Source organism: Nicotiana tabacum, chromosome 1, assembly GCF_000715075.1.
Source record: "Nicotiana tabacum cultivar K326 chromosome 1, ASM71507v2, whole genome shotgun sequence".
NCBI classification, from domain to species: Eukaryota; Viridiplantae; Streptophyta; class Magnoliopsida; order Solanales; family Solanaceae; genus Nicotiana; species Nicotiana tabacum.
Genome location: NC_134080.1, coordinates 64,163,212 through 64,187,351, shown reverse-complemented (window position 1 = coordinate 64,187,351; position 24,140 = coordinate 64,163,212). Strand labels below are relative to the sequence as shown.

The 24,140-nt window shown below is 37.3% G+C and overlaps 1 protein-coding gene across 5 annotated transcripts; it reads right to left on the bottom strand.

Annotated features, from left to right (window-relative positions):
* Positions 1-935: 935 nt before the first annotated feature.
* LOC107786092 (protein RRC1-like) lies at positions 936-22,711 on the bottom strand. Of its 5 annotated transcripts, none has more exons than XM_075251128.1 (18): positions 22,551-22,711; positions 21,833-21,915; positions 21,612-21,747; positions 21,411-21,456; positions 13,843-13,903; positions 13,608-13,754; positions 12,641-12,757; positions 12,388-12,553; positions 10,704-10,816; positions 10,210-10,281; positions 6,731-6,952; positions 6,302-6,360; positions 5,133-5,217; positions 4,884-5,021; positions 4,375-4,599; positions 3,466-4,265; positions 2,636-2,802; positions 936-1,623 (listed from the first exon to the last, which is right to left on the bottom strand). In XM_075251128.1, the coding sequence occupies exons 2-18, from the start codon at positions 21,893-21,895 to the stop codon at positions 1,397-1,399; spliced, it is 2,844 nt and encodes a 947-aa protein (XP_075107229.1). In that variant the 5' UTR covers positions 21,896-21,915; positions 22,551-22,711; the 3' UTR covers positions 936-1,396. The 5 variants fall into 5 exon arrangements, with proteins under 5 accessions (XP_075107229.1, XP_075107232.1, XP_075107231.1 ...); XM_075251131.1 differs by having other exon boundaries at positions 936-1,620; XM_075251130.1 differs by having other exon boundaries at positions 21,833-21,943; positions 22,551-22,689.
* Between the last annotated feature and the right edge of the window lie 1,429 nt (positions 22,712-24,140).

Here is a 24,140-nt window from a genome sequence, read left to right as displayed (position 1 = left end):
ACTGAGCTATTGTTGCCTATAAAAATCTCTACGAGCAGCCCTCTTGCCTTTTTGTGTTAAAGCACGAATATTGTTGTTAATGAAAATCTATACATGCAACCTCGTGCCTTTTCCACCACCAAGCCTTTCTTAATGCGCACCGTAACCTTGTTACCATACTACAATCTTGTGTAGGTTTTACACATACCAAAAGTTTCTAAACACATCATTAAGCATGTACTTAGCTGAAAATAAAATTGTAAAATTTATGGGGCTTTACAAAGAGTTTTTCTGAACTCTCATCGTCAGAAAATACATAAAAGTCAATTTTTTATTGGTACATATTTATATATATTAGCGACGTTATTGGTTCCAAAAATTTATTTTGCATTAGAGAAGTGATTAGAAACGCCATAGTCAAGATAGGAAATGTTGAGCTGTATCTCCCAAGTAAACGTGTAAATAATACGAAAATTAAGAACTCTTAGATAGTAACATCCAACCACGAGCTCCTCTTTCTCATCTTTTTTGCTAATTCTTTGTAAACCATGACAGCGAGCCCCTAGTAATAATCCTACTTATGATAATGAATAATAGGGAATTCAGAAACTTATAAATTAGAACTGCTCGATAAAAATAAAGAACTCGTTTCGTAAACCTCCTGTGACTCTTTCTTTTCAATTATAAACAATGAAATCGACCACATAAAGAATAGTAACAAATTTGAACAGGTTGTAAGAACTGAAATGTAGACGCAAGGTAAAATATTCACCAGAGATCATGAATTAGTGGGAGATGTTCGGTATATGACTGATTGCAGTAAAACCATTGGTGGTTTTGGCAAAGGAGCAATTTGAGCATCTCCAAGGACAGAAAGTGAAGATGCAGAATCTCCTATGCAAATCTTTTTTTGGTGATAATCTCGAACAAAACATTAATTGATAGGTGACTGACTACTTGGGAACTGCTCTTTCTACTCAGAAAAATAGTACTGAAAACATGGGACAAGCATGAAGCGAGCGATTAACAATACATTCTCAGATAGTACATTGATACTGGGAATGACTAGCTACTGAAGTTCAACATTAGATGGAAGGAACAAAATCTTCAGTAGAGCATAGCAAATGAAGCTACAATAAAAGCTGAAAGTATGTAGTAGTTACAGGGATTCATGAGATTCTCTGCAATTGTACAATTTGCTAGACCACAGAGCTGAATAACGAAGCATCTTTTTCTTTGCGCAGCGCATAGCATAGGATACTAACAGGAGAAGACCATACTTCCACGTGCCATCGAGGGTCTACATGCAATTCTTGCTACCCAAAAAGATAAAATGCTCAAATGTATATTTCTACTGAGGAATGAAAAGGCAACTACACCTCTGTATTTGTGGCAATTTTGCACAGCGCATATGCATTCATCTGGCCCGTCTTCTCTCCCTGGATTTCTCTCTATCATGATCATCTCTCTCCCTGCTTCCACTCTTCCTTTCCCTCTCACGGCGCTTTTCCCTATCACTATCACGGTCTCTGCTGGAAGATTTCCACTGAGGGCTTCCACTTCTGCTGCGGCTCCGTTGGCGCTTCCTTGAAGCTTCTCGAGAATCGTCTCTTTTCTCTCTCCGCTCCAAAGATGACCTACCTGCTGTTTGTTATGAAAGAAGAAGTATGAGACAATTTGTTCACAGCCATAAAAACAATTACATAATAAAGCAATAAGTGACAATAATTCTTTTCCTTTGATAGATTACGTGACAAAAGTGTTCCACGAAACATTTCTTACCCCTGAAAAGAGAGATGACAATGTATAGAAGGGAGGCAGTCAAGTGGCCTTTCTATGCGCAGTATTTACAGCTAATAAAAGCTTCCCTGTCCAGTATCCTGCTCAACCAGATACCTAATCTTCTCTTCTTTTTCTTTTAATTTTTTTCCGATAACTGAGCAATCTCCGAGAATCAGCTAGCGCTTGGTTCAAATTACTCCTCTACCGCTCTCCACTTAAACACCAAGCTTTAGTCTGTGGCAGAGCATGAGCTCATTATATGTGCCTAATCCATGCCTCAAGCTATGCTCTTACCACCGAACCAAAACCCTAGGGGCACCAGATACCTAATCTTCTCGTAAATATGAAGATAACCAACTTTATCCAGCAAAGAGTGATACATCTCATAGATGCCAAGAAAAAGTATTATCAAAAGGTTATTGCATCTACAACAGATTACTGAAATAGCTAAATTCTCACTTAAGTGCTAACATGTCTGATGTGTCATTTGCCTCATTCCACTACAATTTCTTGAACTAACAGACACAGTTTAGGAAAAATACAGTCTCCTAAGCAGCAGCTCAGTAACAGTAATCCAGAGAATGTCTGATAGCGCTGTTGAAAACAGTAAATACAATTTGAGCAATTAAACCACCGTCCTGCTTCAGCTATTGTTTACCATAAAGTTCAGATATATATCAACCCCAAAGCATCCGAGAACTGGTCAAAGGGAGGACAGGGGCATAAGGCAAAAAAAAATTGGGAAAAGATAGTTGTCAACAAAAAATATAAGATTAAAGGAGTATGATACTGCAAGTATAGACATAAGATCTGAACCTGCACACGCAATTAAATACAGAGACATCTCAAACTACTGACAGATTTAGAGCTTTACCTTTTTTGGAATTATCTTCACTGAAATTCAATAAACCATATTCAGATTGTAGACGTTGCCGATGTATTTCAACTTTCCTCTCAATTTCATCTGGACTTTTTATTCCTCGCTCTTCTAGAGATTCACGATATTCAATCAATGCAACCTCTAGACGCCTCAGCTTTTGTCTGATAAATTAGTTATGGACCATATCAAAATCCGCGCAGAAGAAAAATGGAGGACTGTGAGTAATAAATCCACAACCATATCAAAATTCAACATACAAGAGAAATTTGACGATTGGCTATATCAAATCCACAAGCAAATTGAAAGAAACAAATTTGACGTTTGAGGTATAGAACCCCACAAAAAGTTGAAAAGGAAAGAGAATTTGCCTCCAAATATTAGGAAAATAGGATAGTAGCCTCAGCTTACAAAACTCCGCATATTAACATCCCTGCTATTAAGAATATTGTGAAAGTTAACATGCACAAACTTTCACTTCTTAGATTTTCACCCTCTTATCTTTCCATAGAAAAACTAGTAAAATCAAAATGAAGAAACCAGACATCTATTTGCTGGCCTCGAGAGGGTGCTAGAGTAGTTTCTTGCCTTTTAAAACTTTTCCTTCAATGATTTGAGATACAAAAGTTAGCAAGTAAATTATAGTAATTTTCATTAAGTTAATAATCCCTTAAGCAAAGGAAGCTTAATCTGAGAGCAATTTCACACCAAAGTTTGTTCATATCTTCCTGAGCTAGGAAAGTATTGAAAGTCAAAAAGGATGTCATCACAAAAAAATAACACCAATCTCGGAAATAATTCCACTAGGAATGTTCAACTGCATATACCTCAATTCTTCGTTCATTCCACTTTCCGGGTATGCTGAACTGCTTGTGTCTGTTGTAAGCTCTGTATCCTTGATCTTGCTAAGGCCGTCACCTGCGTTCTCACTTCCAGATGATGAATATGTCAACCCCAGGTCCCTCGAACTTCTCTTTTGTTCATCATCACTTTCGTCATCCTCCCTGGCCCATTTAGATGTAGGCAAAATTGTGTCATTTTTGCCCTCACTGGAGAAGTCTATTGAACTATGCTGTAGAACAGAAATTGTTGGGGGTGAAGATACAGAGTCTCTTTGTTTGAGCTGCACGTCATAATCCACTTGACTATTCCATGCAGAAGGAGCACTTCTATCCAACTCAAGGTTGCTATCTTTCCGGCTGCTTGGGAACCTAACAGAACTTGAATGGCCCACAAATTTCAAATCTTCATCTAGTTCATGACCTCTCAGCTTTTCAGCCTCTTCCAGATAAAGTAATCGAGCAACCATCATTTCCCTACCGCCTACAATAGACAAACCATTGTGCCTGCATCGTCTTTCTAGCTCAGTAAGGGGAAGGCTCAACAGTTCCTTCGTTGCAGCTCCTTTCCCAATTGCCAAAGCACCATCTGGGTTAATCTTACCGCCATCACCTGCATCATCAGAACTGGTCTTTTGTTCTACTTCAGGTGCATCACCACACAGAGAATGAAATGGGATCACACCAGAGTTCCCGGTTCGAAGAAAGGTTGCTCGTAAACCATTAACATAGGCATCAGAAAACAAAAACCAATCAGCCCACACTTGAAGCACTTTCAGGACTCTTTCCTGCAACAGGAACGGAAAAACTTACCACACATCAAGGTAGAGCAACAAAAAGAAAAGGTACGAAAAATGCAGCAAGGCAAAGCAAATGTAGTTGACTGGAACAGCTTACTTTAAGTGCCTCGGCAGTTATTCGTCCTGTTATACTTCGGTATAGATCATTGAAGCTTTCCATTATGTCTGGTAAAGAGGCTTCAAATTTGGTGCGATAAGCAGATGCATTCTTCACAGGAGCACTACTATTATGAAGAATATCAGAGACAAGCATGAGCCTAGAAACTTTTGTTGGTATTGGAGTTTCCTTGAGGGTCAAAGACTCTGTCAAAACTTCAACCACCTGCAAAATATCATCAGCAGGCAACCGCATTAGAATATGTTCAAGAACCAGAACTATCCAAAGCGTATGTGTAACAGACTATGGCAAATTCTCATTTTAAAGCTAAAACACGAAAAATCAGCCGAAACAGATGCAAGTGCAAGTTGTGCAACAAGAAGCATTATGAACATTGACACAACAAAAAGTGAATCAGCAGCTTTGCCTCTGAGAGGTTAAATATGAAAGAAAAGCTCCACGCGCAAGTGAGCTCTTTAACTGCTGCATGAAACCATCTTAAAGGTTACCTCTCCAGCAGCATCAGCATTGTCCAAAGCAAAACCCATCGCTTCTTTTATTTGACTTCTTTCTAGTGTCAATGACCGGAGCATATCCTCAAATTCATCCCTCTGAGCATCAGTCAATGTCCTTTCAACCTCCACACGCTGAACAAGGTATAGAAACAAACATCAATTGCAAAGAAATTTATTTAAGTTTCAGAGTCAACATGCAAACTCTTAAATTCCTTGGAATGGAAAGCTAGCAAAAGGGCATACCCTGCTTCTTCCAGCAGCAAATGTGCTCCCAGCTTCTTTTTCATGCTCAGCTCCTTTAGGTGTTGGTAGAGGCGGTGGTATCCACCTGCACATGTCAATTAGTTATATTTGAAGAAAGAGCACAATTTTCAGAACTTTTTGTATGCGGTGAATTCGGGGGCCCGATTTCCCTGTCATTAGGTCGTCTCGCGGTCATGCTCCTCGAGGCTCAAAACCAAGGTCGAGACCCACCCTTGGGGGTCGTCAGGTACCGGCCCCGGGGGGCATTACGTACTAACAGCTATAGTATGCGAGAGGGGAATTCCCAAAGCACACGGCTAAATCTGACAAAACTGACCTATCCGGGGTCTGTCTCAAGGTGTCACGTCCAGCCGTCCCGTCTCCATGCCTTTACAGTTAATGCATTTTGTACTATAATGGATTCCCTTTTTATATAAAGGGGATCCCCATCACTTTGTAACCCTCGGCTGTTGCTCCAACTACTTTACACAAGATCAATAACAACTTTCTCTTCTTTCTCTCTAAATACACACGCTCGAGACTACTTCTTCCATTTACTGCCTTCATACTTGTTCTTTATTTATTGCTTGGTATTGGCCATAAAGAGCCTTCTTTAATTATATCCTAATTGTTATTCCCTTCCCGGTACCCCCGATAGCTCGAGCTCGAGCCCAGGCATCGACCTCGAGGCCTTTCATCGATCAGTCCGAGGCCCGGGTAGCAAGCCCCTCGGTTTGATTACTGCCCCGTTTTATCTTGTATTTCGTCGATTAATCCTCACATACCTAGCATCCACCGCTCTAACAACTAGCATAAAAATAGATCACGTATTTGTAGAGTCTCATTTACAAATTTAATTGTTATTACCATTTTCACAGTAAACACTTTTCAAAAGGTTGCAGGACTTCATCAAAGCCTTGCAGAACGCTGCAACCTTTGCAAAAACTGAATGATTAGTTCTATTTACATGATTTCATTCTTCCACAGCAAGCATATGCTGCTGGAGAATATTGGTAAAAGTATCCTACGAAACAGTGGTGACTTAAAAGAGTGATGCATTCAGGAATATGCACATGCATCAAGCCATCAACTATCTGATTCTTCAGCAAAAGGAAAGGTGCATATGAAATGTGTAACAAAAGATTACATAAGTTAGAACAATGCCTTACCTCCCACTACCAGTTATCATGATGAAAGGCACTGTACGCCAACGTTGAAGAGTATCTCCCTGTTTTTTATAAATAAGAAAGAAAAATATTTTAGGGAGAGAATAATATAAAAGGACAAGATGTCCTGCAAAGGGATGACATCAGATAAACAAGTCTTTCCAATCTACTGATTGATTATGTTATAAGTACCATTAGTCATATTGTTTTACATGACATGGAAAGAGATAAAAGTGGACAAGAACCAAATTCTCTTGAGCTACAATTGCATGAAACTATTGGCTTTCCGCCATTGAAGCATAATTTGAAGTATCCTCATGGATTCTAAAAGTGATCCATGAAGTTCTGTCAGAAGTATTACTAGTTCCATTTAACAAGAAAAACATAATTTTAATAATACTTCATTCAGATTTTAGAGCTGCAGCAAGTTACCTGAGCAAAAGAATAAAGCCTCCAAACGTAGTAAGTGTGCTCCTTTGAGCCAAGCTCAAACAAGAAACTGAAGAGAGGATTTCCACGGCCTCGCTCCATTATGGCTTGTTCAAAAGCACAACCTCCATCAAGAACATACAAAGCCATTGTATCAATAACGTGGCGAAGGTGATCATCCTCAGGTGGAACCACCATAATATCAGGTACATTTGGAGTGAGAACCTGCAGAACCAAAAAAGGTATCAGATAATCATAAATAGGATAAAAGGTGCTTAATACACATCTTCTTTACAGATTGGATATACTCAGGGTGTAGTAAATGTGCACAAAAGGACACATCAGAAGACAGGTTGATCGTTCTATCGATCAAGTTTATGTGGCTAACTTAAGGCCCTACAATTTATCCCACTATTGATTGAGAGTAGCACGTACCATCCCAGCATATTACCTGTGTCTCTTACACACTCTTTTTCGGGAGAAGGTAAAAATAGAACTAAAATAGTACAAAGAAACATGTACAAAGCACTATCACAGTATCTCATTTGCTTTATGCAGATGATACTCTGATCTTCTGTGGGGCTGACAGATCCCAAGTCCTATAACTTAACCTAACTTTGAATCTGTTTGAAGCTATTTCAGGTTTGGACATTAACATGGCAAAAAGCACTATATACCTGTAAATGAAGTCAACAATATGGAGGAACTAGCTGGAATTCTATGTTGTGGTACTGCTACATTACCTACTACATACCTTGGTCTACCTCTTGGAGCAAAACATAACTCAACTGAGGTGTGGAATGGAGTCATTGAGAAATTTGAAAAGAAGCTAGCTTCATGGCAAAGACAGTATCTTTCAATGGGGGGAAGGCAGACACTTATCAACAGTGTGCTAGATAGATCCCAACATACCCGATGTCCCTCATACCAATCCCCAACAAAATTGTAAGGAGCTTGACAAGATCAGGAGAACATTTCTATGGGAAGGAGGCAGCAAAGCTCATAAATTTCATCTAGCCAAGTGGTCAAAGGTCTGCTTTCCTGAGCCGAGGGTCTATTGGAAACAGCCTCTCTATCCTCTCAAGGTAGAGGTAAGGTCTATGTACACACAATCCTCCCCAGAACCCACGGTGTGGGATAAGACTGGGTATGTTGTTGTTGTTGTTGAAGTGGTCAAAGGTCACCATGCCAAAGTATTTGGGTGGCCTAGGCATCAGAGATCTTTCCATCCACAACAAATGTATGCTGATGAAATGGCTTTGGAGATACAATCAAGAGGAGAATTTAGTATGGAAAGAGTTGATCAGGGCCAAGCATGGGTCCGAGAATCATTGGTGTACTAAGCTGTCCAGAAGTCCATATGGGGTCGGTCCATGGAAGAACATTAGGAAGCTCTGGAGTGAATTTTCCTGGAACTCCTATTTTAAATTGGGCAATGGCAATCACATAAAGTTCTGGAAAGATAAATGGTTTGAAGGATCCATCCTGATGTTTGACTTTCCTAGCCTCTATCGGATAGCTCAGAATCAAGATTCCACTATTTCTCAAAATTGGCAAGACAATTGTTGGCACATTCTTTTCAGGAGCGATATGCAGGACTGGGAGCTTCCACAACTTCTAAATCTGCTGGCAAAATTGGAAGGCCTCTCAGTCAAGGAAAATACTTTTGACAGTATAAGGTGGGGAAGTTCCAAGGATGGCCTTTACACTGTGAAAGCAGGCTACACTCACTTTTGCTCCACCAATGAAATCATTGATAGATGGCCTTGGAAATACATCTGGAAGACCAAGCTACCTACAAAAATCTCTTGTTTCAGTTGGATAGCCCTAAATGAAGCATGCCTAACCCAGGACAATCTCAGCAGAAGAAGTTTTCATTTGGACAATAGATGTTATATGTCAGCAGCCAGAATCCAACAGGCATCTCTTTCTTCACTGCCCAGGTGCAGCAGATATCTGGTGTATGTTCTTTGCCATCTTTGGTTTAAGCTGGGTCATGCCTCAGAACATTAAAGATGCCTATGAAAGCTGGTCTTCATGGAAAGTTGGATAACTCCATCAGTAAAGTCTGGCAGATGATCCCTTCTTGTATTTTGTGGTGTGTTTGGACAGAAAGGAAACGTAGATGTTTGGATGGGATATCAATTCCAACATACGCACTTAAGGCTAGATGTCTTTTATGGTTATATAGTTGGCAGAACTTAGCTCTTGTCAATCGTCCTATTAATCTTTTGGACTTCGTCAGCTCCTTAGCTTTAGCCTAGTTTTTGTCTGTAGAGCTGACTATGTCTTTATGTATCTCTCTCTTTTGTACTTCTTGCATCTTCTTGATGCCTTTAATGCAATTCTCTTACTTCATCAAAAAAAGAATTATGTACATCAGTAATCAGTTCCAAAAGAAAAGCTGAATGTGTATCCCTATCCTATTCTTGTAGGGCATCTATAAGATCTAAGACCATGTACACTGTGTCTCTTACAAACTCTTATGCATGTTTCCATATTTTGAACGTAAAAATTCTATCACCTTAGTTGGACTTAGTTATCCATACCACATAAATAGACACTTTTGTTGAAATATACTGATCTTCTTTTCATGTCCTGGGAATTTTAACTATCCATACCACATAGTAAGAAAACTTCCTGCCAATATTTTTCTTTTTAAAATGTAACAAAAGTTTTATTAAAGGATAGCACCCAGAGAGTGCAATGAATGAGTAGCACAACCATATGCATCTCAGTACACCTAGTTACATGTGAAAAGAACTAAGGACATTAACCATCCTGTATATTTTCATTCTTACACCAAAAGGCTAAGAGAGCTAAACTTCTGTGCTTTAAGTTATAAATTTTCGTTTTCACCATCAGATTATCTCTGATTTCTTTCCTTCCACAGGATCCAACATATAGCTGCAGAAATAGTGCTCCACAACTTTTTGTAGTCCTCTTCTGTTCCAACAATGTAGCATGCCATGTTGCACGATACAGGTTTGGGCACCCAACACAGGTGCGGATCTAGAAGTTGGATTCATCATCACCGGGTTTTTTTGTGCTCATCATTTCCCAGATTTCTGTATACTTTTGTACTTATCAGTACAAAATGTTGCATCGTTCACTCACTCAACAGTATGGTACACTCTCCTCGATGTTACTTGCCAAACAAGGAAAAGAGTATTGGGCCTCTTTGAGGTAATAAGTGCCAAGCTTCCTCTTGTCTCCTTTTTATTCCAATAACAACCCATAACAATTAAAATGCCTATTCTATAGATCAAGTATAAGGCAAAAAATCCAATTTAAAAACGAAGCTGACAAAACCCTTTCAATCTACTCCAATAGATTATAGACCTAAGCTCTCTGTACATTTTGCTTCACTCAATCATGATATCTTTCAATAACACCGTAAATAAGAGCTATAGAGATCAGATAGTTATCCCAAAAGACAAAAAAGAACAAGGAAATGTACAAAGATCAACTAATTATCATACCAACTCAGAGTTCTGGCCTGAAACAGTAGTAACCGGAGGACCTGATGGACCAGATAAGATAACAGTTGCACCCTGAAAACAACAGAAGATAATATCTAGAATAAGTATATGTGCACAAGCTGATATCATTAAGAGAAACAGACGTGACAATAGAATGCGCCTCTAGCTTACTGAACTGCAGTTTAAACAGAAAGCTATTACATGGGAAACATTTCCGAGGTTGAGATACACCACTACAGGATGTCTATACATATCAAAACAACAAATAAGCATGTAATACACGCAACTTAGTTCAACATGAACACCTATGCTTCATCCATTGTCTTTGTTTGTAACATGTTTTCAACTGATCATGCAATATTTTGACATGATATAACTCATTAAATCGTACACTATCACATATTGATTATTAAAAGACAAACCCCTCGACCTGACATTTGTCAAATTAATAACATGTATATAACAGGGCATTGTACTCTAAAGAATAGACAAACCTCCTTACTCCTGATAGCCATATGTCCTGGAGGGGGAGCAGGAAGCGCTTGAGAAGGCAGAGAGACAGATTTACCCCACCCAATCTTCAACTCATATTCATAAACAATAACTCCTGGATAAGAATAACATGGTTTTACATATCAGAAATCCATTGCTTAAAATCATATTTACTTCGGATATTACATAAGATACAGAATATTAAGCAATAAAACGAGTACACAAGGAATTAGAGCACGTGCTAGATCCCCATGCAAGACTATGACTTTTTAATGACTTTAGTCCAGCTTGAGATGTTCTCCTGGCATGCTAGCATCCCCATGCAAGACCGTATGACTATTTAATTTCCTTCAAAAAGACACACTTCTGGAATGAATACATATCTGAAACTAGAGGAAGCACCACCTAAGAAGCAAAGCTATTAAAGGCTCGCTTGAGGCGTTTAAGCCTGAAGCTCAGTTAAGGCCAGCTTACGTACTTTTCCATGCTTAGGTAGCGTTTTAGTCTCAACGCTAACGTGCTAAGGCACGCACAGTTGTTAAAATAACATCACGAATAAATTTTAGTGATCAGCAATGAGAGATTAGAAATTTGGTATAAGAAAACTAGCCCAAATAAACATTAAACTACATTTCCATCTAAATGAGAAATTCAAAATGGTTTTAAAACATCATGGACATGATTTTTACTTCATATATTTCGCTTAATTATAGGTTTTTCAATTCTTTGTCCAAATAATTGTTGTTCGTGTTTGTAGATCGTTTTCCTTGCATTACATATATATTTCTAGTTTTTTCTTCATTAGCTCCTCTTTGCTAAGCCCATGCTCTTGTTCTGCTTAGCGCTTAAACCCCAATGATGTTTCGTTGACTACTCTGCGATGAAGAAGATTGACAAAACAAAGGATAATAACTGATCGAAAACCTTGTTCCTTGTGAATATCCTTCTGCTACCAATATATATCTCAAGCGAAACAAGAATCAGAATAGACACAGCAAACAAGGAGAGGAAACCCAAGAAAAGGATAAGGTGGTGGGGGTCAACTGAAACCAATAACTAAATAAGCAAATAAGATCACGAAGCAACAATTGATTGCTTGTGTTAGTACAAAATATAACAGCCTATCAGAAGTTTTTTCCTTTTCTCCTCTTCATATGTTTATGGATTGTAAACTCCACATGTATGTTTTTCTTTTCTGTTTTCCTATAAACCGAGAAATCCCCAAAGGCCAGTGGCACACAGTTCAAAATTTGGTGGATAATGGGCCCTCTCATCTACCCTTTCCACTTAAATACCAGGTTTTTGTTTGCCGCAGGGTTCCAAACTCGTGACATGAGCCTACTCCACACATCACACATTACGCTCTTACCACTAGACCAAAGACTTTGGGGCAACTCCAAATGTATGTTTTTAAACAGAAATATATCCTATTTATCTACTTTCTTTCTGATTGAGGCTACTGATCCCTAGTCGTTGAGGATCCTATAACTCCGTACATAAATAGAAACTTAAAGTTAACTTGGTTTAGCACTAAGAACCTATTGAACAATTCCTAGGTATCTTGAGGGGGGAAGGGAGTGGGGGAATAGAAGTGCTCTACAGAGAGCAACACAAATCACAATTATCAAACAAAAAAGACTAGATAAAGAGATTAGAATCCATTCAAATGAAGAAGCTGAAGCTAACCTTCCATCTCATCTTTTGCAGCCTGAGCATCAGCTCTATTCATGAAAGCTACAAAACCACAATTCCTCTGTCGCCTTCTTTCTTCTTCTGTCCTTGGCCACATTATCTTTACACTTGCAATGGGGCCAAATCTCCCAAATGTGCGCAAGAGAAAATTCTCATCAACCTGTAAGTAAATAAAACAAATGGGAACCACACAGAGGACGCCTAAAGCAACAAACAACTAATTCAAAATTAAGCGCAAAAACCTTACTTGAGGTGATAGGTTTCCTACATAGAGATTTGTTGTTTGTGGATCGCCATCATCAAATGATCCAGGCCTTCCACTAGGATCAAAGTCATCAGGCAGCTCATCAAACCGACTAGATGGCTGAGGAAAGAGTAAGATTTAAAGATTTACAAATATCATTATAAAACAAAACAAGATGCCAAATCAAACCTCCATTTGGTTAGGCATAGAATATTTGCAATCACTATTTTTCCACGTCAATGTTTGACGAATGTATCACTTCCAGAAACATTTTCAGGTGTAATCCAGATGCATATATTGGAGGCATGTTCAGGTGGTAGAGGGTTTGGGATAGGACATTGGGGTAGTGTTTGGTGATCCAATGAGTAGCAAAGACTGAGAAGGAGTCTTATATTTTGTGAACGAAAATGATACAGTTAAAGGATCATTAAGGATGCAATCGTTTTTCTCCGTTCGATATGTAACATATCCATAAAGAAAAATTAAACTTAACGTGACCAGATTGAAGACAGGAAAATGGATCATAGATGCAAATAGCATGACAATCTGTAATCACCTGATAATATCAGAAATTCATAGCTATTAAACTGTTGCTCTATTTCAGAGAAAAATGATAATCCGTACTCATAGCACATCAGCAATTACAACAAGATGTGTACATGTAAGATTCTGTGCAAATTGTGTGTCTAATCCAGATGAGGTAAAAGTAATCTACTAAGTAATATAAATAACTTCTCCAGTTCATACAAAAGATTCAGATCCAGATATGATTGAGAGATGCAACTTTTCCTAGTGCAGCCAAAACTCTTAAGTTTTGACATGTTCATTCTGAATAGAAGCTATTACATCACAAGTTATCTTCATTTTTGTCAAATCCCCTCAGATCTGATACATGAATTCAAGAATAAAAACATAAGATTAAAACCAACAATCTGGACAGTTTCTGTTTGCCGATTGTAAATCCACTTACAGTAGAATTTTCAGTATGACGATCACGCCACTGTTCACGGTCTTGGTTACGCCTTTCCCTCATTTCTTGTTCATGCTTCAATTCCTCCATGAAATTGTCGATGTTCCTAGACTTGCCCTTCTCTTTTTCCCTCGGCTTATCCTCCTTCTGCAATAGAAGTAACCAACATATTTAGATATCTACTAGTAACAAGTTTACTACTCTTGCACCAAAGAACTTCCAAACACCCACTGACCTTCTTCTCATAATCTCTGCCCTTTGTTGCCATAGGAGGCGGCAAGAAAGAAGGCACATACCTGCAGTACACAAGATACACTCCAGAATCTGTGCTACCAATAACCTTATTCTTGAATAGTGACAGGATCAATAATTTAAAAGGAGAAGATGGTAAAAGATAAAGGATCAATGAGACGTGATATAAGATGAATTATACATACATACAAATAGATCATAAGTAGCAAAACATGGATACCACCCATGAGTAAGTATTAGTATTGTCGTACAGAGCAGCAATAAAGATGAGTATATATTGATTTGCACCTATATAAACAATTAAAGAAGGAAGAAGCCGGTGATCCGCACATTTAATAACAAGCAAAACCACTTGATTTTAATCAATTCACTGTGTTTCCTCTAATGGGCACAGACACTTTATTGCTTTTAACCTGTTCTTACTACTGGTTCTTTGACGTAGTGTCTTCCCAAATCTCTCATAAATATTCGAAATTATTGACCAAGTATACCTCTATTTAGAAGATAGCCTAACCTACCACCGGATCCTATAATTTGCCTGGTCTCTTTTCAAATGCACACACAAGAATTTGAAGAGGCAAAAAATGGCATAATAAGGACAACATGGATCTATCTCCAGCTTTTGGAGTCAGCTAGCCTCCTCAGACGAAATGACCCAGCGAATGCTCTACTATGAACCAAATACACTAACGGACCATTTTGTAGCCAAACAAGGGACCAAATCGTGTGACCTATAAGTCACGGGTTCGAGCAGTGGAATCAGCCACGGGCTGCCCTTTTTTTACAAGGGACCAAATCGTAGCCAAATGAACTCAAAATTGGACTAGATTTCAGATGTTAATTTGCTCATTTTTAAATTAGTTGTAGAAAATGGGGCGACAATCCAAGGTGTGGATTAAGTCTTAAGAGACCATAATGTTTCTCCTGCAGATATAGAAATAGGTGCACACATGGGTGTGGCCTAGTGGTCGTGGGTGCAAATCTTTGAGACAACGATTTAAATTGCAGCAAAGACAAAAACACTAGGTGATTTCCCCCATCTGCCTAAGCGTTGGTCCGCAGAGTTATCCACTACCCATGCTAGTGGGAAGTAGCAAGCACCCGCAGAATAGCTGAGGTGCACCCAAGTTGACCCGGATACTGTTTTCAAAAAAAATTGGAAGCAGGCAAGCCCTAGTCCATTCTTCCTTCTTTGTCCTTTCTTTTGCAACACAACACTAGCCTGCTTTTTTCTTTCTTCTTTGTCCTCTCTTTCTTCATTCCTTTTTTTGGGATAAGGTTAGATATTTTCATTAAATGAAGTACCAAGGAGGTAGTACAAAATACAATAAGATACCAGCAGTTGCATTGTACATCATTTGCCCATATCTTCCAGAAAGTCAAAAAGACAATCAAGCCCTCTATGTAACTATTCTTACACCAATAATATAAACTTTGTAAGCATCTATCTTTTACAGAATATTATGTTGCTTTCTTTCTTCAAAGCATCTGTTATTTCGTTCCAACCAAACAGTCCACATGATGCACAATATAACAGTTGGCCAAATCTGTTTTCTTCTCCTTCCAATTTCCTGGCCGTGCCAACTTAACAGCGAACTCCTCACATTTGAAACCCACTGGAAACATTCAACAAGAGCATCCAAATCTGCCAGACATAATAACAGTTCCATAAGAGATAGTTGTTGATTCCTTGGAGAGTTGGAAAACCCATCAAAAAGACATGGTTAATGGTACCTGCCTCAATCTTTTGGTGTATATGGAATGAACGAAATCGTAGGTGTTTCGATGGGATCTCAACTTCAAATCATGCTCTTAAAGCTAAATGTTTAGTGGATTTATTTAGCTGGCTTAACCAATCTCCTGTATCTAGCCGTGACCAACTTTTGGAAGGTGTATGCTCTCTAGTTATAGATTAATCTTCGTATCTGAGCAATCACCTTTTTCCCTCTTGTAAAACTTTGTCTGCATCTTCTTGATGCCTTTAATGAAAACTTATTACTTCATCAAAAAAAGAGATAGTTGTTGATTCCTAGGATCTCTCACACAAAAGACATATGATGCATAAGGAGAAACCCCTTAATTGCAAAGCATCTTGCATAAGACATACATTGTGAATAGCCAACCATCCAAAACATGTAGCTCTTGATTTCCATAGTATTTTCCAAGGACATTCAACATCCCTTTCCCCTGATTGTTTCAGTAATGGAGAAAAGTAACTCTTTACTAACAAAATTGCATACTTGCTAGTAGCCAGATCTGTGAGTCCATTTTTCCTTTCATCAGGAATTGTTGGTTCTAAGATATTTAAAGTAGAAGCTGACAAAAACCCCAATTTCCCAATGGCTAATATTTCTTTGAAATCGCACCAGCCACCCTGATTTAGAATAGCATCAGCAACCAAACAATCGTTATCTGTAGTCGGTCCGTACAAAGTAGGAAATGTACCCTTCAACCCACCACCATCTAACCATATATCAGTCCAAAATCTAAAAAGAAAAACCATTTCCAACTCTTAGAATGATAAATAGCTGAATTCATTCCATAATCTGCATATTTGCTTCCAAACAGATCAATCGTTAGGTAGTAACATATGATTGGGGCACCCAATACTATATTTTCCATATCAATGTTAACAACCTCCTTTCACGGTTCTCTGCCCTTATCATTTAACCTCTATAACCATTTGAAAAGCAAGCTCTAGTATGTCGCTTTAGATTTTTGTGCCCCAGTTCTCTACTTCTTTTATCCAACATTACTATTTGTCATTTCACCATATGAAACTTTCTCCTTTCAGCACTTCCTTCCCGTAAAAAGTTGCTCCTTAAAGAGTTTATCCTCTTTTCAACTTTATTGGAAATCACCATATAAGTTGAGATCCCATACGAAATGTTATTCACCGGTGTAAGAAAGAAACTGTTTAGGGACCAGCTTCCTAACACATTCATCAATCACACCCTGCCACACCTTATTTTTATATTTGGCACTTACAGCCTGTTTGGCCAAGCTTCTAAAATTAGCTTATTTTGAGAAGTGCTTTTCTCAAAAGTACTTTTTAAAAAAAGTGTTTTTGGTTGAGAAGCAATTTGTGTTTGGCTAATTAATTTGAAAAGCACTTTTGTTTGGCCAAGCTTTTGAAAACTGCTTCTAATAGCCTGATTGGCCAAGCTTCTTTTTGGCCAAAAGTGCTTTTTTTTGCCAAAAGCACTTTTGGCCAAAAAATTGAGGTGTTTGGCCAAGCTTTTGGAATGAAAAAAAAGTGCTTTTGAGGAGAAGCAGAAGTAGTTTTGAAGAAGCAGAAAAAAGTAGCTTCTCTCCGAAAGCACTTTTTTGAGAAGCATTTTTGAGAAAAATACACTTAGAAGCAGTTTTTAAAGCTTGGCCAAACACTAATTGCTGCTCAGAAGTGCTTTTCAAACTGATTAGCCAAACACAAACTGCTTCTCACCAAAAGTACTTTTGGAAAAAGCGCTTTTGAAAAAAAGCACTTCTCAAAATAAGCTGATTTTTGCAGCTTGGCCAAACGGGCTATAAGTGTATTTTTCTCAAAAGTGATTCTCAGAAAAGTACTTTTGGAGAGAAGCTACTTTTTTCTGTTTCTCAAAAATTACTTCTGCTTCTCAAAAGCACTTTTTTTCCTTCCAAAAGCTTAGTCAAACACCTCAAATTTTGGCCAAAAGCACTTTTGGCCCAAAAAAACACTTGGCCAAACAGGCTATTAGAGTAAGCCCCAAATAAACACTGAGAAAAATATCAATTTTACAACCCATAATACTTCAAAAGCAATGTTATACAGTTACTGGCATTGACAGAAAAAATATTGCTTTTTCCATGTTAATTTGTAAACCAACAACTGCTTAAAAAGCAAGGAGTATTACTCTTAATGCAAAAACTGCAACTTGTCAGTCTCACATAACAATAGTGTGTCATACCCATTACAAATCCTTCCAAGGTTTTCAGCTTTTTTGAGCATCAAACCTAAAACCTCCATCACAATGACAAACGAATAAGGAGACAAAGGATCCTGTTGTTTCTTAAACAAACCCTCAGGGTTCACATTAATCAAAATTGAGAGTTTAACCGTAGAGATGCAGAAGGAGATCCATTGAAGCTATTTCCCCAAAGTTCGTTTTCTTCAACACATCCAGGAGAAAAAAACAACTCTCATGATCATAGACCTTCTCCAAGTCCAATTTGTTTGCTGCACAAGTTATCCCCTTTCTTAAATGATGATCAATGCACTCAATTGCTACCAAAGAAGCATCAATAACCTATCATCTACCCTTAATAAAAGCATTATGAAATCAGCTTGTTAATTATAGTCTTGAGCCTTTATGTTAAAAGCTTTGCAATTATTCTGTATATACTGCCCAGCAAACTAATAGGTTAGTAGTCTTTAATTCCTATCGTCCTACTGCACCCATCTTCTTAGTGACTAAAGCTATAAAAGTAGTATCAAATTGTTCAACCGTTCTCATAATATCTCTTTTAGTACATGCCAGCATCTTTTGAAAAATAACATGTTGAAACTATCAGGGCCCGGAGCTTTATCACCATCAAAGGGTTTCACAGTAGCTTCAACTTCTTCCTCTCTAAATGGCCTTTGAAGCCAAATCTTTTCCTGTTCAGTAATTCTTGCCAGATTATTATCCCTCCATTTAGGTCCCCACATTTCTTTTTCAGTAAACAAACTTCATAGAAGTCCAATATATGCTTTCTGATTAATCTTTTATCTTCCACCGATTTCCCACCAATTTTCAATCCATCAATAGTACATGGGCATTTGCAAGCTTGTGAAAAACTGTGTTTTATCACCCTGCTTAATAGTTAATGGCTTAATAAAAATCTTGATTTTGCTTCCAACTTATTTCCTCTGCTTTGTCTATGTCCTCCAGTTCACCGGTGAGAAGTTCTTATTTCTTTCAGCTTCATATCATATTGACATGATCCTGCAGTATGATCAAACTTCTGTATTATTCCGGCATTTCTTTCTTTCTTTCTTCAAGCCTTTCATACACGTCATTGTTCCATTTTTTTAATGTCAGCCTTCAACGCCTTAGTTTTTAGAGCAGCACCAAGCTTGTCCTTCTCCTCATAAGACAGCCACCATTTTTCTGTCTTCTCTTTCTACCACAACATCAACTTGTTACCCCCCTCCCATAAACCCCTCCATTGACCGCTTGTATAACCAACCTCCGAAAATTGCAGCTCCCAAGAGTAGGTTTATTCCAGGCTCCGTAATCTACGTCAGTGACTTCGACCTGCAATTTATCGCATTGCTATGTCACTCCTACCATGCAACATAATTTTTCCCTCCCTTGCCCCACAACATCCCATCCGTCCTAATAACAGTCTTATATTTTGTTAAGTCTACATGGATCCCCAGAAATTGTAGGTCCTTCGAGCCAACTTCCTTTTATGTAAGTTTAGGTCTACCTCGTCCTTTTTTAACACTTCACTCACCATGGTTCCACACCTACAGACTGGTGCTTCTGGAGGTTGATGCAGGACATGAATAAACCATCAAAAGCGGCATTCTTTTATTTTACTCTCGATGTGTGTTACTTAAACCTTCTCGCGAATGTGATTATTTCTGATCTTGTCTAATTTTGTACGATCACATATACATCTTAACATCTGCATCTCTGCAATATTCTTCTTGTGTATGTGTTAAACTTTAGCAACCCAACATTCAATCTTATATAGCATTGTTGGTCTTATAACAGTCGATGGAACTTACTTTCACTTTGGGAGGAATCCTTCTATCACATAACACTCATGTAGAACTTCTCTATTTCGGCCATCCGATTTTGATTCTATGTGTAACATCTTCAACTATCATTTCATTCTCCTAGAACGAGCGTAAATACCTCAATTGTCTGCATTTAGGCATTACAATCCCATCTATTTCACTCTTCTTATGTTGACTAAACTTGCAGCGCATATATCCAATCTTCCTTTTACTCGGCCTAAAACCCTATTCTTTAGAATGCTTCTCCATTGTTCCAACTTTTGGGTTGACACCCTCATTGTTTTCGTCAACTAGCACATCTTCTTTAATTCTAATTATATGTAATTTTTGAAATGGAATGGATTTTAATTATATGCTTTAAATTCAAATTATATGTATTAGACTGTTAGCAACATTATTTAAGGCGTGCTAACCCTTAATCTAGGTGCATCACAAGCTGGAGCTTGACCTCACTTAGATCGCACCTTTTAGTGCAAGCGCCAAGTTGATAGGTGTGCACCTCAACACCAATAGGCTCTGCCCCAAAGATGGGCACAATAAACAACAAATATAGATGACAACTACAACTATTATTGTGCTTCAATTCCAAGCTAGATAGGGTCGGCTATATGAATGCTCACTATCCATTTTGCTCCATTTGAATTCATTCATCACAATATTCAATAAATTGCGATTCTCCGATACTAGAAGTTCTCCACGGTTTATACAAATGCTTGAATGGATACGACGAATCCAAACAAACATAAATGACAAGGTGACACAAATATTTTCAAGACTGATAAAGCAATATAATAAATGTAAAAGAAACCTCATTCATGAATATGCTAGTAATGGAAGATTGTCCCACCCTGCATTTGGTGGATAATTTGGAATGAGAGAAATCAGCTTTTGGTATAAACAAGAATACTTTTAAGAAGCTGAGTCTATTTTTGAGATCTTATATTATATATGAGATAGTTAAGGATAGGAACTCAATTTGTGCTCTCCTTGTAACTATGAAGGACTACACTGCTTTGTGTAGTTCCTGTTTAAATATATCCTTCTAAAAAAATCAAAAAAAAAATGCTAGTAATTAGTAGTTAGAAATTAGCACAATAAAGTTACACAGTAAATCCAAAATTAGAAACTTGAAATTGCAGTTGTTTTTTCAATAAGAAATACAAATTTACTTTTTAACTTGATTGACATGATTTTTACTTCATACATTTCTTAATTACAAGTTTTTCAAAGATTGAACATCAACATTGATTGGAGTTTTTCAAATCCTCTCCCGTATAATTGTTGTTTCTTTTGGAATTTGTTTTTATTGAATTATACTTGTTTTTCTTCATTAGAGTCCTAATCGCTAAAGGGTAAAGACCGAGTGCACTTCACTTGTGCTATGCTCTTGAACACCTAATTTTTTATTTCCTTCGACAAAACTTGCATATTATATTTTCTAAAAGAATAATTAAGTAATCAAACTCCTAATGCAATAGTCAAAGGTAGATTTAATAACACAGAATCTATAATTGACTTTTTTCATAAGAAATTGTCATATATGGTAGTAGATAAAGGAGGCACCAAGCTCTCTCTCCATAATACACATTTAGCAACATAGTTATCATTTGAAGGTAAGTCAAAGCAAGACTGAATTTGCAAAATTCAAATTTTTAAGAAGACTAGCTAACACAAATCAATCTGGAAACAAGGAAACATATAAAAGCCTAATAAGAACAGTGATATCGTCATGAAAAACTTGGTATTCAGTATCCTAAATTACAATAACATTGTAACATGGTCAATCAAAAGTATTAGTTTACCTACTCCCCTTCTTTAAACCTGAACCCTCATCTTTAGAATTTCCACCTGCCATCCTCGAATGAATAGAAAAGGTCCATATGTTTAATAATTTGTTCGTGAAAGAGAAAAATCATTTTATTTGTAAGAATTAATAGAAAAAGACTTTTAGGTAATCAAAGAAAGAAGGATAGAGAAACACAATATAGATTCTTGCAACTGACCTTCAGAATCAGTCTTCAATTTATCATTCGGATTGATAGTTCCCCCTCTAACAAATGCCTTGGAACCTGGCGCATTGTCCACTGAAAACGACTCCACAAATTCTTGATACAAACGAGCTGTTTCATCCTCTGCCCTCTGCCAAAAGAAGGCATGCATAGTTAGCAAAAAGGACAATCACCCTTTCAATTTCCACTAGAAATCAAACCTGCTACACTCATACCTTTTTCTTTGCCTCTTCCTCTTCCCTATGCTTCTGGAAAGGTGTCTTCTTACGAGCACTCATCTTCTTACCAGATATTTCAACTTGAAACAAAATTATTTGGTAAACATCCTTAGTCAAAAAAAACATTATCAACAAAATTATATTCCAACAACTAACTTGGAAAACACATTTATTCCCCCTTCTGCTCTTTGAAAGTTTGTACTAGCATAATGCCCACAAGGGCACTTAATTATGCTACCGTACTAGAGCCATCCAAACACTACTTGATATGCTCATGGAATTTTGTTATAGACACCAACAACTAAGAGTCAACAGAAAGCTCTGAATTTCATTCTAAACTAAAAATTGCCAATGAGGCCTTAGTTTAGTGATTAGCGGGTTAAGCTGAACGTGCTAAGACCAGAACATCCCGCGTTAAACTGCAAGGCAGAAGTAACTAAATCCAACTCCCAGTATCATTGATTTGTACTACTGACTTGACCATTTAAATGAATGAAACAACAAAAGATGCTTGCTTTTAGCGAAGATTCGACCAAGAAAGTACACTTTTCAAACTTAATCAGCAGTACCAACGAAACCCAGAAAACAACCCATAAAATAACATAGAAAACAGTCAAATTCACAATGCGAAAAAACAGCATAAAAAAACACTCAAACAACAAACTGTTCCAAGAATAAAAAATGGAGAAATTGAAGAGAAAATTTGGGGGATTACTTTGGAGCTCAGAGAATTGAATTCAGGCTCGCCGGAAAGAATCCACTCACTTTAAACTCTTCTGAAGTGAAAGATGTTGGCAGTCACGTCGGTCATTAGCTTTCCGATTAGCCCTGCGGCTTTTCCTCTTTCTCCTGTCTGCTGCCTGACGAATCAGGAATGGGCTCCCAAGTAGTGGGCTGCTCTAAGTTTGGGCTAGTCTTTTTTGGGCTTACGAACGGGTTATCTCTAAGAGCCCAATGTTCTTCATTCAGAGAGGTCCTATCCAGTACATTATTACACAAAATTACAAATAGCCGATCAGATTTACTATTTACTTATTTTAGCCGCTATACATATATTACTCTGATTATACAGTCAAACTTCTTTATAACAACATCGTTTATTCTGATATTTTTTGGTTGCTATAGTGAGGTGTTGTTATAAAGAACGTATATTCTAACATAATATAAAAATCGGTTCCGAAAAAAATTGATTTTTATTGTGAATGGTTAGATGTTGTTATAGAGAAGTCTAACTGACACACACACACATATTATATATATATATATATATATATATATATATATATATATATATATATATATATATATATATTAAAGCCTCGATTATTTTAAGTTTAAGTGGTTGAGTGGACGATTATTTAGGTTAATTTTTTTAAGTCCTCTTTTTGTATCTGCTTGTAGTAGTAGTAGTAGTAGTATGACAAAGCTTAATCTTTTTTTCCTTAAGATGGCGTGAGCGAAATCCTTAGTTGGTTGTAATTATAAGAGAAATTTTCATAAAGCACTATCTTTTAGTAGTAATTAGTCATTTATAGATACAATTTGTTATATTACAGATTATAGATACTTTTTTGTGGTTATTTGATGTATTTAAGCTATTGCATTCATGAATAAAGTAGCAAAAATAGGTGTGAATCGGGAAAGTCCAGCTAATCAGTTGTTGTATTCGAATGTATTCGACTGTATTCATGGCGTGAAGTATGAGATTACAGCTAGACAGATTATTGTACTCGACTGTATTCACGGCGTGAAACAGGGGATTACACTGTTTTTAAACGGAAAGTGTATCAATTAACATAATAGGCTCCTAATATAACTCAACAAACTCAATTATAACATATAAAATTTGCATTTCCGATTATAAAAAAGATTCTCAACTGGAAAAAACTCCAAAAACATAGCAATATTCAGAGAAATTATATAATACATCTGAATACATAAATTATATTAACTAAAAAAATATATGAATACATAGAATACAGCGGGATAGATTGAAATACAATTAAAAAAAGATAGTGAATACAATGAAATACACGAAATACAGCGAGATACATTAAATTATAATTAAAAAAAAGACAATGAATACAATGAAATACATGAAAATACAGCGTGATACGTTGAAAATACATTGAAATATATTAACAGAAAATCAAGTTGCTCAGCCCCAAACTCTGTCGTCTTTGCTCAAGAACAAACCCTAATTTCCGTCTTGTAGCCAAATAGTCCTTCCATCTTCGAAGATCTTGCACGCTCAAACCTGGAGGAAGTGACTGCTTCAACTTGTCGGCCTTCTCAAAGTCGGACA

Coding starts and splice junctions, on each gene's coding strand:
- LOC107786092 (XM_075251128.1), bottom strand. CDS start 21,895: ATGAGTGCTCGTAAGAAGACACCTTTCCAGAAGCATAGGGAAGAGGAA. Junction 4,266..4,374: donor TAACTGCCGAGGCACTTAAA/GTAAGCTGTTCC, acceptor TTCCTGTTGCAG/GAAAGAGTCCTGAAAGTGCT. Junction 1,624..2,635: donor TGAAGATAATTCCAAAAAAG/GTAAAGCTCTAA, acceptor CATAACAAACAG/CAGGTAGGTCATCTTTGGAG.